We start from the raw sequence: 13,440 nt of genomic DNA on the forward strand, positions 1-13,440 counted from the left end.
TTCTTGTTACTTACCTGTTTACGTTCACTTGAATTCATTTTCTTCATGATGACAATTTTATTTTGTCTATTTATATTCATTTGTGTCACACCTTCTGTCCTCTTCCTCTCTTTTCTCTTTCCTTCTTTTTTTTCCCTTCCCTTTTAAAATAATTTTTTGGGAGCAGGTTTTGGTATGTGTCCCAGGCTAGCCTTCTAGACTAAAACTCGTGTAGCTTAGGATAACCTCAACTTGGAAATCCACTCCTCTGTGACTCAAGCACTGGAATTACAGGCATTAAGCATCAAACTTACCTTACCCCTTTGCCTTTGCTTTTTAGATATGATTTCTTTATGTAGTTCTGGATGTCCTGGAACTCGCCATGAGAAAGGTTGACCTCAATCTGGAGATCCTCCTGCCCCTTCCTCCCAAGTTCTGGGATGAAGACATGTGCCACCATGCCCAGACCACCTCTTTGCTTTCTCAGTGTAATCTTTGTTCTATTTATTATTGAATTGCTCCTTCAATTGTACTTTATAGGTGACTGAAAATTCTTTATTCATTTTTATGGTAAATACCTATGGTCAGGATTATCAACGTACTCTCTCTTCTGTTTTCCTTTTACTTTTAAGCTTTTCTGTCCTGAATATTTAAGATTTTTATTATCCTAATAATTATAACAGAGCAAATTTAATTCTCTACTTTTTGTGTAGTATCTATTAATATTATAAAAGAATTGGTAGAATGTTCTTGCTCCATTTCTGATTTCAGTTTTTGTTTCTTATCTTATATTAATCAATAAAACTCATCTTTCAGAATATTTATCTTTTGAAATAGATGCCTGTGTTATTGGCTTATTAGCTTTAAGAACAACTTGTTGATACCCATTATTATGTATGAGTAACCAGAAGACTTGGCCTTCCCTTCCCATTCTCCCTTTGTGTGTTGCATTCTTTCTACATTATCTAAGCAAATGCCATTTATGTTTGCCAGTGTCTGAATCAGATTTTTGCTACTATAGCAGAATACCGTGGCCAGTAATCTGTGATGAACAGAGGCCATTGCTTTACAGCTGCAAAGAGCGAGCGTTACAAGACTGCTGAAACTGTCTTTCATGAGGCGTCAGTCCACTCCCCCGGCAGCATTAATCACCAGGGCTCTTATGCATCAAATAAACACTGCTAGTCCCACCAGCGTATGGTTGCCATGGCAGTTAAACTTCAGTATGACTTAGAAGAGAGTAATCAAGCCGTGGAAGTCTGTCAGTCAGATCTCCACATGTTTCAAAGTCTTTTTACTGTAATAAAACATGTCACATCTCTCCATTCTGCAAATGGGGTTGGTAAATCAGAATACATGTCTTAACAAGTTCTTTTCATTTATAAACAATATTCTCCGAGGTCATGAATTTTCAATATTGTTTGCAAATCTTAATCTTAATTTGAGTGGCTTGTGGGAAAATTTTTGCATCCCAATTTCTTTACATGAGTCTTTCTGAGAATTTCTCTATTTGAGGCTGGGGGTGGTGGTGGGTGAGGTTGATGCTTGTTTATAGGATTCTTTTTTTTTTTTTCAATCTTTAAAACTCAGAATCATTACTAAAATGCCTCTCAGTTTTGACCAGGATAGGTCAGTTTGGATGGATTCATGTCACTTCCTCCTGACTTTTATTACCTTAAGCTCCAATTAAAAATTATTATAATGTTTGTTCATAATGTTCAATTTCCACAACAAATCATTGCCTTCACATATATCGATAAATTAATTAAAACACATTTTGATTTCACTTTTGTGTACTTCTTTCTTATTTCTGCCACATTTGAAGTATTTCGTTTAAAACTTTTCTTATGGTAAAGTTTGCTGCATCAGTGGATAAAAGCTCGAGTCATCATGACTGGACTAGGCTAGTCTTAGCCACCACTGGAGCCCTGGCCATTTCATCACCTCCCCATTACCCTAGACTTTTCCTTCCTGGGGATGTTTATTGATGCTTCACCAAATCCTTATTTATTACTCATCATTAAATGGATGGGTTTTTGTAGATCTGCTGCTTGCACGACACTCCTGCTGGGGGTTAGGGTGGAGGCACTGCCTGGCCTTCCGCTCCCCTGCAGTTCCCAGTGCCTCCCGCTGGGGCAACTCCTCTGTGTCACCACTCCCCAGACTGCTTCCCTCACTGCATTTGCCTCATTCTTCCTCCCAGGCCATGTCACAGCTTGAGATGACAGAGCTCCTTACATTCCTTCTTACTTTCTAACCCATTCAAGTTTTCCCACAAAGGCTTCCTGCTCTACTCCAGTCCTCTTGACTTTTCCTAAACACATTCGCTACCTTGATTGGCTTTATCTTCTCACTTGAATTGCCCTTTTCTTCCCTTTCCTGTCTGTTATGCTTGGGAACATTAGCAGATACTCTGTCTCCATTAGGAACCACATCTTGACACCCCTTCTTGGCAGAATTAATAGCTCACCTATTTTTCTGCAACACATTACCACATTTTTAGAACATGTGTCTTGCTGCTGTCTGTATTTGTTTCCCTGTCATTAATACACCAGCGTGCAACCCTAATATCAGCAGAGAGCCAGTCAATACAAAATTTAAAGGGATGTACATCCAAGGATGGGTGGCTTTTACTCTCATTTAGCCTCATATGGTTGTCTGTGTATACAACTGAAAGGTAGACTTTTAACATTTTGCTTCATCTAGAACTTCTTTCTTTTTTCTTTTCAAAGTAATTTAATCATGTCGAAGCAACTTTCCTGTTTATGAGTAGCAGCAAAAACTACCTCAGGTTTAAAACCTTTGTAGAACTTTGGAAATTACAGTAGCCATTAATGGAGTCTCTTCTACATTGCAGGAGACGCCACGGTGACGATAGCTCACAGATACACTCCCAGAGAGCAACTGAAGGCCCATACTCAGCTGGCAGACATTATCATAGTGGCTGCAGGTAAGTCCAGAGTGACTGTCATGTGGCGGAATGACATGGTTGAATCATTCCTGCCCTGATTTCTGGGGCACTGAAAGAACCTGTAGGAGACACACATGGGCAAGCCTATGACTGACGTCTGTGGATTGAATTTTGTCTCCATGCGGTCATCGTATTATTGGCCTATGGCACCTGTGTCAGCATCTGTCACACCATATGGGGAATACTAATGACCCTTGCCACAATAGATGAAGCCCCGGAACAAATGTGTACTTTTCCAGTTGCTTGGGCAAACGTGACTGAGCACATGTAAGAAACAGATCAGTGCCGGTTGGTAATGTCACGTGGTTTAGGGAAGAAAGAAACTGAATTTGATCTTGAAAATTGTGCTGGTGAAAATAGTGAGAAAGGTGCAGCTCTGCCTGCACCCAGGCTTGAGGCATAGGCTTCAGAGCCTGGCCTCTAAAGGGAGGACCACAGGCTAGACCGTGTCCCAATGTGGGCGTCTGGTGCGAGAATGGCGACATTTGCTGAACGGTGGTGTGTGAAATTCGGTGCGACAAACTGAGGGTCTCTGGTTTGTATGAAAGAAGAAGATGAAAGAATTGTATTTTGTAAAGGATAAGGAAAAAGAAGAGTCAAACTCAACTTTATTATAACAGGGCCCCATAACGCCATAATTCTTGAGCTGGTGAGCTCCCTGTCACTGTAGTTATTTTGAATAAAAATTTTAAAAAGTGTTATAGATAAATATTTGATGATTTTGGGAATTAACTCTTGCCATATTTTGAATGACATAAGTATTTCATATTCTTTTTTTAAAATTTAACTTTGTTAAAATATTTTAACATCATATACAGTCATGCTGCATTAGGTTACTTTGTATTTTAGTAAAGAAAGAAAAATATGTGAAATATAGTGAATATGTACATGTTTATTATAACATGTTTAAATTTATTAGTTTAATCATAAGGTAAATTAAGTAACCTGAATGATATTTTAGATCCTAGGAAAGGCTAGAGTACAGAGTTCGTATGTGTGATTAATTTCCTTAGAAATATTGAGGGTCGACTGCATGTCTCTGACTTTATCAGACATGAATACTCTCAGAGAGTGAAGGGAAGATTGGATTTGACCACCAGTAATTGTTGTACTCTTGTGAAGCAGATGTTTCAAATTGTAAGGATGTAATACCTAATAAAATGACAAAGTCTGCCCATTGTAGAGCTTATATTTTTGTGAGAAAAAGCAAAATAAAAAAAAAAAAAAACAAAAAAAAATCCCCGTCAATCTAAAACAGTGTTGGATACAGATAAGGGCTTCAGAAAGAATATGTATAAGATACCATTTTAGATATTGATTTCTGAAAATAATTTCAAGAACTAGCCAGTGAGTAGAGTCTCATTCCTGGTCTCTCATCTGCCCACTGGGTCCACTCTTCCTTGTTCTGCTTTCTTCCAGGGAGGCTGATGAGTGTGGACAGCCTGACCTGTATATTTTGGTCACTGGCTTCTGCCTAGATTTGGCACTGAAGGGATTCTGAAGGGAAGAGAAAGAAAGCTCAGGGCAGGCTATCTCTTCTCTCTTCTTCCTCCCTTCTGCTACTCTCTCCCGTGTCTATGGCTCTGTGTCTAACTCTTTCTCACAGATTTTGCTCTCACTGGGCTATTGTCGTGTAGTATCCTTCACCTGCTCCTTCAGGAATGGGATTGCCCATGCTTTTTCAATGTCTAGCACCTCAGGCTTCCAACAGCCCAAATACAGCTCTGTAAAAGTTCCTTTATCACATGATGGTCTGAGGTGAATTTCATGACCTATGTAAAGTGGAGAAAAGAACATCCCAAGCTGCGAGAAAAGAAAAAGTCCTCACAGAAAGATGTATGGTCCAAAATGGAGATACTGGGGTACATGATATACATAATATACACTAGTACATTATGAGGGATAGTGTCAGAAATACTGTGTGGAACATAGCCAAGGTCACCCATATGAGATCTTAAAGCTGTGGACATTGGGAGAGCCAAGGATGGAGAAGAGAGCAGAAGAGAAGCTCAGGCTTCTGAAGCCTCCATAGACTGTCAAGAACAGTTTCTAGAGATCCAAGAGCAGCAACACAGAGAGATTATTATGATTTCATTGATGAGATCCAGCGTTTTTTTGAGTTTCCTACTTTACTTGGCATACAGTGTTTATTTTTCTTTGCACCCCTTGCCACATCTAAAGCTTGAATGATAGATAACCTCTATTGATTTCCTGTTTACTTACACGCTGCTGGTATTTTCCAGGCATTAAACTTCACAGGTATTTATAAAATATGAAGGGAGAGTGAAAACTCCAAGTGAAATTAAATTTTATGAAAAGAATAATGTCAGGTTAAATTAGCTTCAAATAAACTTAATTAAATTTCTTCTTTTGTGGGCATTTTTCTGAATATGCTAACTCAAGGGGCATTGATTTGTTCCTTGTAGAATAAAAATGGTAGTAATGTAGTAAGCTGCTAATTTAATTATGCCTGCAAGGTTAGATTCAGGTGCAAAGTTTTGAATAAGATTGAGCAAGATGTATTTAGAGATGCATTGAACTTTTTCAGAGGACAGGCCATCATCCAGTGAAGCACTTCTATAGCAGCAGTGCATCATGGGAGATGAATAGTGTGTTGACATCTTAGAAACACTCATACCCACATGTTAAGACTGAAAATGTGGTGAGCGGAGATTGGGAGTGGTCACCTTTCCCACAGGATCAATTTATATTTTGAAAGTGTTGTTTTTACAACTTTAAATCTTTGAAGAAAGAAATTGAAGAAGACACCAGAAAATGGAAAGATCTCACATGCTCTTGGGTAGGTAGAATTAATATAGTAAAAATGTCAATCTTACCAAAAGTAATCATCAGATTCAATGCAATGCCCGTCAAAATCCCAGCAAAATTCTTTACAGACCTCTAAAGAACAATACTCAGCTTTATATGAAAAAGCAAAAAACCCAGGACAGCCAAAACAATCTTGTACAATAAAGGAACTTCTGGAGGTATCACAATCCCTGACTTCAAACTCTACTACAGAGCTACAGTACTGAAAACAGCCTGGTATTGACATAAAAACAGACAGGAGGACCAATGGAACTGAATTGAAGACCCAGATATCAATCCACTCACCTACAAACACATGATTTTTGACAAAGAAGCAAAAAATATCAAATGGAAGAAAGAAAGCATATTTAACAAATGGTACTGGCATAATTGGATATCAACATGTAGAAGAATGAAAATAGATCCATATCTATCACCATGCACAAAACTCAAGACCAAATGGATCAAAAACGTCAAGGTAAAACCAACCACACTGAACCTCATTGAAGAAAAAATGGGAAGTACACTTGAACACATTGACACAGGAGACCACTTCATAAAGTAGCACAGACACTGAGAGAAACAATTAATAAATGGGACCTCCTGAAACTGAGAAGCTTCTGGTAAAGCAAAGGACATGGTCAACAAGACAAAATGACAGCCTACAGAATGGGAAAATATCTTCACCAAGCCCACATCAGACAAAGGACTGGTTGCCAAAATATACAAAGAACTCAAGAAATTGGTCATCAAAAGAACAAATAATCCAGTTAAAAAAAATAGCGTATAGACCTAAACAGAGAACTCTCATCAGAGAAAAATCTAAAATGACTGAACATCCTTAGCCATCAGAGAAATGCAAATCAAAACAACTCTGAGATTCCATCTTACACCTGTAAGAACAGCCAAGAACAAACACACTGATGACAACTTATGCTGAAGAGAATGTGGGATAAAGGAAACACTCCTGCATTGCTGGTAGGAGTGCAAATTGATACAGCCCCTTTGGATATCAGTATGGCAATTTCTCAGACAATTAGGAAACAACTTTCCTCAAGACCAAGCAATACCACTTTTGAATATATACTCAAAGGGTGCTCAACTGCACCACAAAGACATGTGCTCAACTATTCAAAGCAGCATTGATTGTCATAGCCAGAACCTGGAAACAACCTAAATGCTCCTCGACTAAAGAATGGATAAGGAAAATGTACATTTACACAGCAGAAAAATATAATGACATTTTGAAAATTGCAGGCAAATGGACGGAGCTAGAAAACATCATATTGAGTAAGGTAACCCAGAAAGACAATTATCATATGTACTCACTCATAAGTGGTTTTTAGACATAAAGCAAAGAAAAACCAGCCCACAATTCACAATCCCAGAGAACATAGACAACAAGGGGAACCTAAGAGAGACATACATGGGTCTAATCTACATGGGAAGTAGAAAAAGACAAGATCTCCTGAGTAAATTGGGACCATGGGAGAGAGGAGAAGGAGAGGGGAGAAGGGAGGGGGGCAGAAAAAAATATATATAGCTCAATAAAAACAATGAAAAAAGAGAAAGTGTTGTTTTTAATGTTAACGACTTATAAATAAGGAACCATGTTCCTCAAATTTTGCTTCTATTGATTACAGTATTGAATGGGTATTTTCTTCTAGTGGAGAAACATTCCTCAGCATGTATCTATGCTTGTGTTTTGTCTTGTCATCATGATCAATGGCAAATCTCCTATGACATGTCTCTTGTGCCTGAACCAAATCTTATGTCATCACAAGTCATGATGTCCAACACTGTCATCATCCTCGGGTTTCTCCCATGGGTTCCTTTTTAAATTCCTAGATCGGAATCGGGCTTAAGGTGTTACAAAAGATGGGGAAGGCAAATAAAGGGGGTAGAAAAGGAAAGAAAAGAGCTTAACCAAGATAAACAAATAGGAGTAAGGCTATGGAAAGGCGCCGGGGTGATATCTGGTTGGCTAGTTTCTTCACTACAGCCATTTCCCCAGGAGGATCCTTTTACCACCAGAGGGCGCCAGTCCTGTTTTACATGTTGGTAGCCCAGCCACTGGCTACCATGGTGAGACAATATTTTCAAGGAAGAGGGTGGGAATGTATCATAGTCCTGGTCTTGTATTCTACCTGTTATGCCTCTCACTAGTTACAAAGACTCACTGAGTGCTGGAAAACAGCCCAACATGTAGCCCTGCAGTCATCCAGAAGAAATAAATGTTTAGTTATGGGAATTTCCTGGGACGACCATTGAGACTTTATGAGAGACAAATAAAGACTGTTTTTACATTTCCACTTTACTTATTAATAGTCATGAGGAGAATTTAAGAATAGAAAGGAAGATATTGGTAATTATAGTAATGACAGAAAGCAAGAGTTTGTACTAAAAAGAGATCTTTATAGCTACTGTAATAGTAGTATAGTGTAGTTATTGCATCACAATAGTGATAAAATATTACTAAAATGACCACACCATGCACCCTGGGCGGGAAATCAGCAAATGCAATTAGCATTGGGTATTAAATAGGTAGAGAGTGACCTAATGGCAAAGGTAGCCAGAACAGGAGGGCTGGGTCAGTGTCACAACTAGAGTGTCAGCATATATGGAAGCAGCCCCATCTGGAAGTCGGGAGGAGCAGGGGGAGGAGCGTGGGATGTGTCAGAAAGACTGATAATCTTCGAGAGATGCCAGTGAAGAATTTGGTGATGAAATCTGGAAGTGAGCTCGCAGAAGAAGAGTAGAAGAAGTTTCTTTGTGACAATCCCAAGGCGTTAGTAATATTAGCTTATGTTCAAGCTGACTTTATCCCTCCAGGCTCCCGGGGTATTTATGCTATAGGTCTAACTGTATGTCACATAACTCTTGACCATATTCCCCCAGAATGATGTTCAGAATAAGTCAGAATTTCAAATTGGAAAATCAGATCTCATTAAACTATGCATTTAGGAGGAAGAGGTTTCAATTCTATGGGAAGCTACCATCCTGAGCTCATGGAGGCGCTCAGTCTCTTAGGCATTGAATACTTTGTAGTTGTCTGAGGTCCTCTTTCTACATAGCAGGAACAGTCCTGATTAGTCTTATTTCTTCTTCTTCCTTCTTCTCTTTTAAAGTTTGGTGGGTACGTGCTTAGAATGACATTTGGCACAGGACTGAAAAGGAAGTTCAGTCAGTGAAGTATTTGCCTTATAGGCTCTGAGAGTTGAATTTACTACACAAAACCCACATGAAAAAAGTCCAGGCATAATAGAATGTGCGTGCAATCTCACTGCTGGGGAGAAGGAGACAGCCAGGTCCTGGGGTGCTTGCTGCCCATTCAGCCTAGACAATATGGTGAATTTTAGGACAATAAAAGACCTTGTGTCACAAAGAAAAAGGTGGATGGTGCACAAGGAATGACACTGAAGTTCATCTGTTCTCTCTACTCAGGTACATAAAGGTGTCCCCCCCTCCACTCCACCTCCACACTCAAGATCTGATGCTTAGCACCTGCGAAATGAAAGAGTGATGCATTGGTTTTGAGGTGATATCCAGAGCAAGGACTTCTTCACATTGGCTTAAATTTAGCTGATAGGCCTTAAGATTATAATTTTTATAGTATGAAATCTTTATTCTAGTTATTGGATGACTTATATAGTGTAGCATTATTTTGAGGAACTGCGAATATGTCTAGGTTGCCATTGTATTATAAGTAATAGAGTTCTGTGAATGAAATAAGTTGTTCGCAAGGAACCATTCATAATGTTAAGTCGTGAACAGCTGACTTGAGTACAAATGTTAGGGTTAAGTTAGTTTGAGGTTGAAGACAAAATAGACTTTTACAGATGTCTAAAGTGTCCAGGGGCAAGGAGTAGCAGAGGGCAGGACAAAAATCAGTTTTGTCACCTTAAGAAGGGACCACTGCCTAGAATAGGGCATGCATTATGAGATGACAGTTGCGGCCCCTGGGTTCTCTTCTATGTTGTGCACCAAGGAAACTACGGGATATGCTGAGTTTGTGAAATTCCTTGGAATAATCATTATTCAGACAGGACAGCAATATATTATGGAACTTCCCAAAGTGCCTCCGCCCGTCTGAGTAACTCAAACTGGCTTCAGTTCTGAGATGGGTACCGAGTCACAGGCGTGTTCACTTCTGGGTTTGGGTGTTGCGGTGCTGAAAATGATACCTTGTCCTCTAGCCTTTCCCTCCAGCAGGTGATGAACCGCCACAACACTGCCTCTAGCATATCCATTGCAACCCTTCTAATGACAAACACTGTCATGGTACTGGCTTGGAATATGCATATACTTGGATAGCGTAAGATAACCAGTTGACTTCCTCTCAGCATTCCCTCATGAAATCAAATCTTAGGAAGATAGATTCCTTTTAAGCGTCATCCTAAAATCTCTAAAATTTTTTGCTGGTATACTTCTCATTCCGTGGAGGAGGGTGAGTAATTTTCAAAATGCCTAAACGCTGAAATCCCAAGGGCTGGGCATAGAGATAGTCAACTCAACGTCTCTGACCCACCCACCCTGGGAGTATAGAGTTCACATACTGACCACAGAGGATTTGAACAATGTAATGATGCCACACTAAAACAATCGTTGTTCCCATGGCCTGGTCCTCCTTTCCTAGTTTCCACCATAAACTCTGCTTCCCCAGTTGGAATTCCTTCCCTCCTTTAGCTCATATTTGTCGGCCTTCTTTAATGGTATAAAAGGATGTGCACAGGCCCTGGGAAGTGTGAAAGATTTAAATCATAACTCTACTGTGTATTGATTGGTAACTTTAACATGTCATCTGATCTCTCTGAAACCCATTGTCACGATTGTTTATGATGGACTTTCACATGAGGAAGAAGAACATGAAACCTTTGTAGGAGAAGCAAAATCTGTATATAATACACAATTTAAAATATAAATATATTTCTATTTAGTAGTTTTATTGGACCATCTAGCAACACCCCAAGGACACTCTTTGGATATCCTGGATAATTTGACAAGCCTGTGGATTTGATAACAGTACCTAGCAGCCTCCTTTAATTAGGGAGCATGGGTGGTAAGGGCATGAGAGGACACATTACAGCTGTTAGAGGTATGCTTTCAGAATACAGCTTTTAGTTTTGGCCTCAGTATTTAAGAAGACAGGGCTGTTTTCTCTCAGCTGTGGAAGAAACAGACAAAGCATTATGGAAGAAATCTAATGTCTTGTCCTGCATATAGAATAAATGATATAGGTATAGCTATAGATACATGGATATGTTGATATTTTAGGAAGAGAATCATTCATCAGAAATAGTTCATATAGTGGAATATAATGTCTGAGGACTGTTGAAGGAACATACTGATCATTTTAATCTTCTTCATACTTTCCTTCTGGGTGTTTAAGAGCATGTAAATAGCCAGAATTAATTTTTGGTTTTGTACCGATAAGTCCAATTGGGGATCTAGACCTCGAATGTTACTTGGTCTTGGGAAATGTCTCTGACTCCTGGAGAATTTCTGTTACCAGTTGTCCATCTATGTGAGCATAAGTCAAAGGCGTTTCTTGGACTGACTCTGGCTTCCACTGGAAGTACTGAGGGAATCCTTTCTGTGTGTTAACTTTCCATTTTGTAGACTGGATGCTGCTTAGACTTCATTAAGCAAGGTCTCTATGGCCTCCTTGAACAAGAAATTGGGAATTTTCCACAGTTACAGACATTTCTAGAGATAGCACACAGTTCCATGGGACCTCATTGGCCTTGGAGGGCAATGAAGAAAACATTCTCTCTTTTAGTCCTTCTGGCCACATTAGAATAGCATCTAAGAATGGTCACTAAATTCCAGAAGATCAGTTACACCAGTTTGGTATTTTAACTACTATATGTTATTTTAATATGAAGATATTTCTAAATGAACTTTGATTTGATATATATATATATATATATACAGGTTTGTAATTGTTGATTTTAGAATTTAGAAACTATTATCATATATAAAATCCCTATTTAACTCCCTATTTACCTTAAATAAAAAACGTACTTAGAACTTTATTGCTTATGTAAATTTTATATTCCATTCTGGAAACATCATCCATATTAATCTTTATAAAAAAATTTTCCTCCTCCTCCTCTTCCTTCTCCTCCTTCTCCTCCTCCTCCTCCTCCTCCTCCTCCTCCTCCTCCTCCTCCTCCTCCTCCTCCTCCTCCTCCTCCTCTTTCTTCTTTGGCTTTTCGAGACAGGGTTTCCCTGGAACTAGCTCTTGTAGACCAGGCTGGCCTCGTACTCATGGAGACCCTCCTACCTCTGCCTCCCGAGTGCTGGGATTAAAGGCATACGCCATCACCGCCCGGTCAAATAAATCCTTCTTAACTAAACAATTTTCATCTTTACAACATTTTAAGATTTCTTAATCATATTAACAAATGAATTTACTATTTGTTATGAGAATTTGCTCCCTGGTTGGGGGACTGAGGAGGGCTAAGCTCCATCTACCCCTTCTTCATTAGGTTTCCCAAAGAAAAGTTTACTTTCATTTAAGTTCACCCTGGGTAACCCATGAGTTTATTGGAGTTAGTTTCTGAGAATTAGTAAAGTGTTACTGCTAGGGCTGTGGGTGACTCAGAAGCATTCACTGAACAGTATTCTCTCAGTTTGTATGAGGACATTTTATACTCACATAGTATAAATAAAATAAATAAATAGAAAGTACTCTCTCCTTTTTTTCCTATTTGTTGATGTAAACTTGACTAAGATGACCTGCTAATTTCCTCTTTTGTGAGTATTATCATTTGACTGTCCCTGCTGTGATTAGTTCAGGCCAACACATCTGAAGATATATTTTAGAAGTTAGACATTGCTTACCTTAGAAGGTAACACAGAAGCCATGTTTTGAAACTTGAAAGACAAAGTTGTTCAATTATTTGTTTTTTTAAGAGACTGTAAAAGTAAAAGTATCCATGAAATCCTTAAAATGTTATGTACACATCCACTTATATATAAACCTATTTGAAAGCATAGATATAAGTCATTCTTACCTACAGGAGGGGGAGTTGTCTAACAGGAGAAACTGTCTGGAGTAGGATAATTATCTATTGTGGTTTGAGTGAGAATGCCCCCAGCAGCTTATTCTATTGGAATGCTTATTCACTAGTTGATAAACTGTTTGGAAAGGATTAGAAGTATGAGGAGGTGTGTCTTTGGAAGAGCTATGTCCCTGGAGTAAACTTCGAGGTTTCAAAAGCCCACACCAGGCCCAGTGTCTCTCTCAGCCTGATGCGTGTGGATCAGGATATAAAGCTCTGTCCTGCTCCAGCGCTGTGCCCGTCTGCTTTCCACCATGATAATGATGGATTTACCCTCTGAAACGGTAAGTCCCCAATTAAATGCTTGATAAGAGTTCACAGCAGTAGAACCAAGACATCTTCTCTTAGAGTTAATTGATACACTCAAGTGAACAGGACCATGTGTAGAACCAGAATTGGGAGAAGGATCATTCATGGAGATGAAATTTTTTGTTTGTTTGTTTGTTTTTAGTTGTTGAAAAAAATTTCCGCCTCCTCCCCGTTTCCCATTTCCCTCCCTCCCCCCCCCCCCCCCCGCCTCCTCCCCGTTTCCCATTTCCCTCCCTCCTCCCCCTCCTCCCCCCCCCCCCCCCCCCCCCCCCCCCCCCCCCCCCCCCCCCCCCCCCCCCCCCCCCC

At 39.5% G+C, this 13,440-nt stretch overlaps 1 protein-coding gene across 6 annotated transcripts in view; it reads left to right on the plus strand.

Annotated features, from left to right (window-relative positions):
- Mthfd2l (methylenetetrahydrofolate dehydrogenase (NADP+ dependent) 2 like) overlaps positions 1-13,440 on the plus strand; it is an 89,263-nt gene that overhangs the window by 39,746 nt on the left and 36,077 nt on the right. For 5 of the 6 annotated variants that reach the window (XM_050150036.1, XM_050150040.1, XM_050150041.1 and 2 more), the window contains exon 6: positions 2,837-2,929. In XM_050150036.1, the coding sequence (XP_050005993.1) occupies positions 2,837-2,929 (93 nt within the window). Of the gene's footprint in view, positions 1-2,836; positions 2,930-9,202; positions 9,298-13,440 lie in introns of those variants that run through there. The other variant, XM_050150042.1, reaches the window with a different exon arrangement.

The sequence above is a fragment of the Alexandromys fortis genome, unplaced genomic scaffold, assembly GCF_014885135.2.
Source record: "Alexandromys fortis isolate MF-2015 unplaced genomic scaffold, M_Fortis_MF-2015_v1.1 scaffold_0, whole genome shotgun sequence".
NCBI lineage: Eukaryota > Metazoa > Chordata > Mammalia > Rodentia > Cricetidae > Alexandromys > Alexandromys fortis.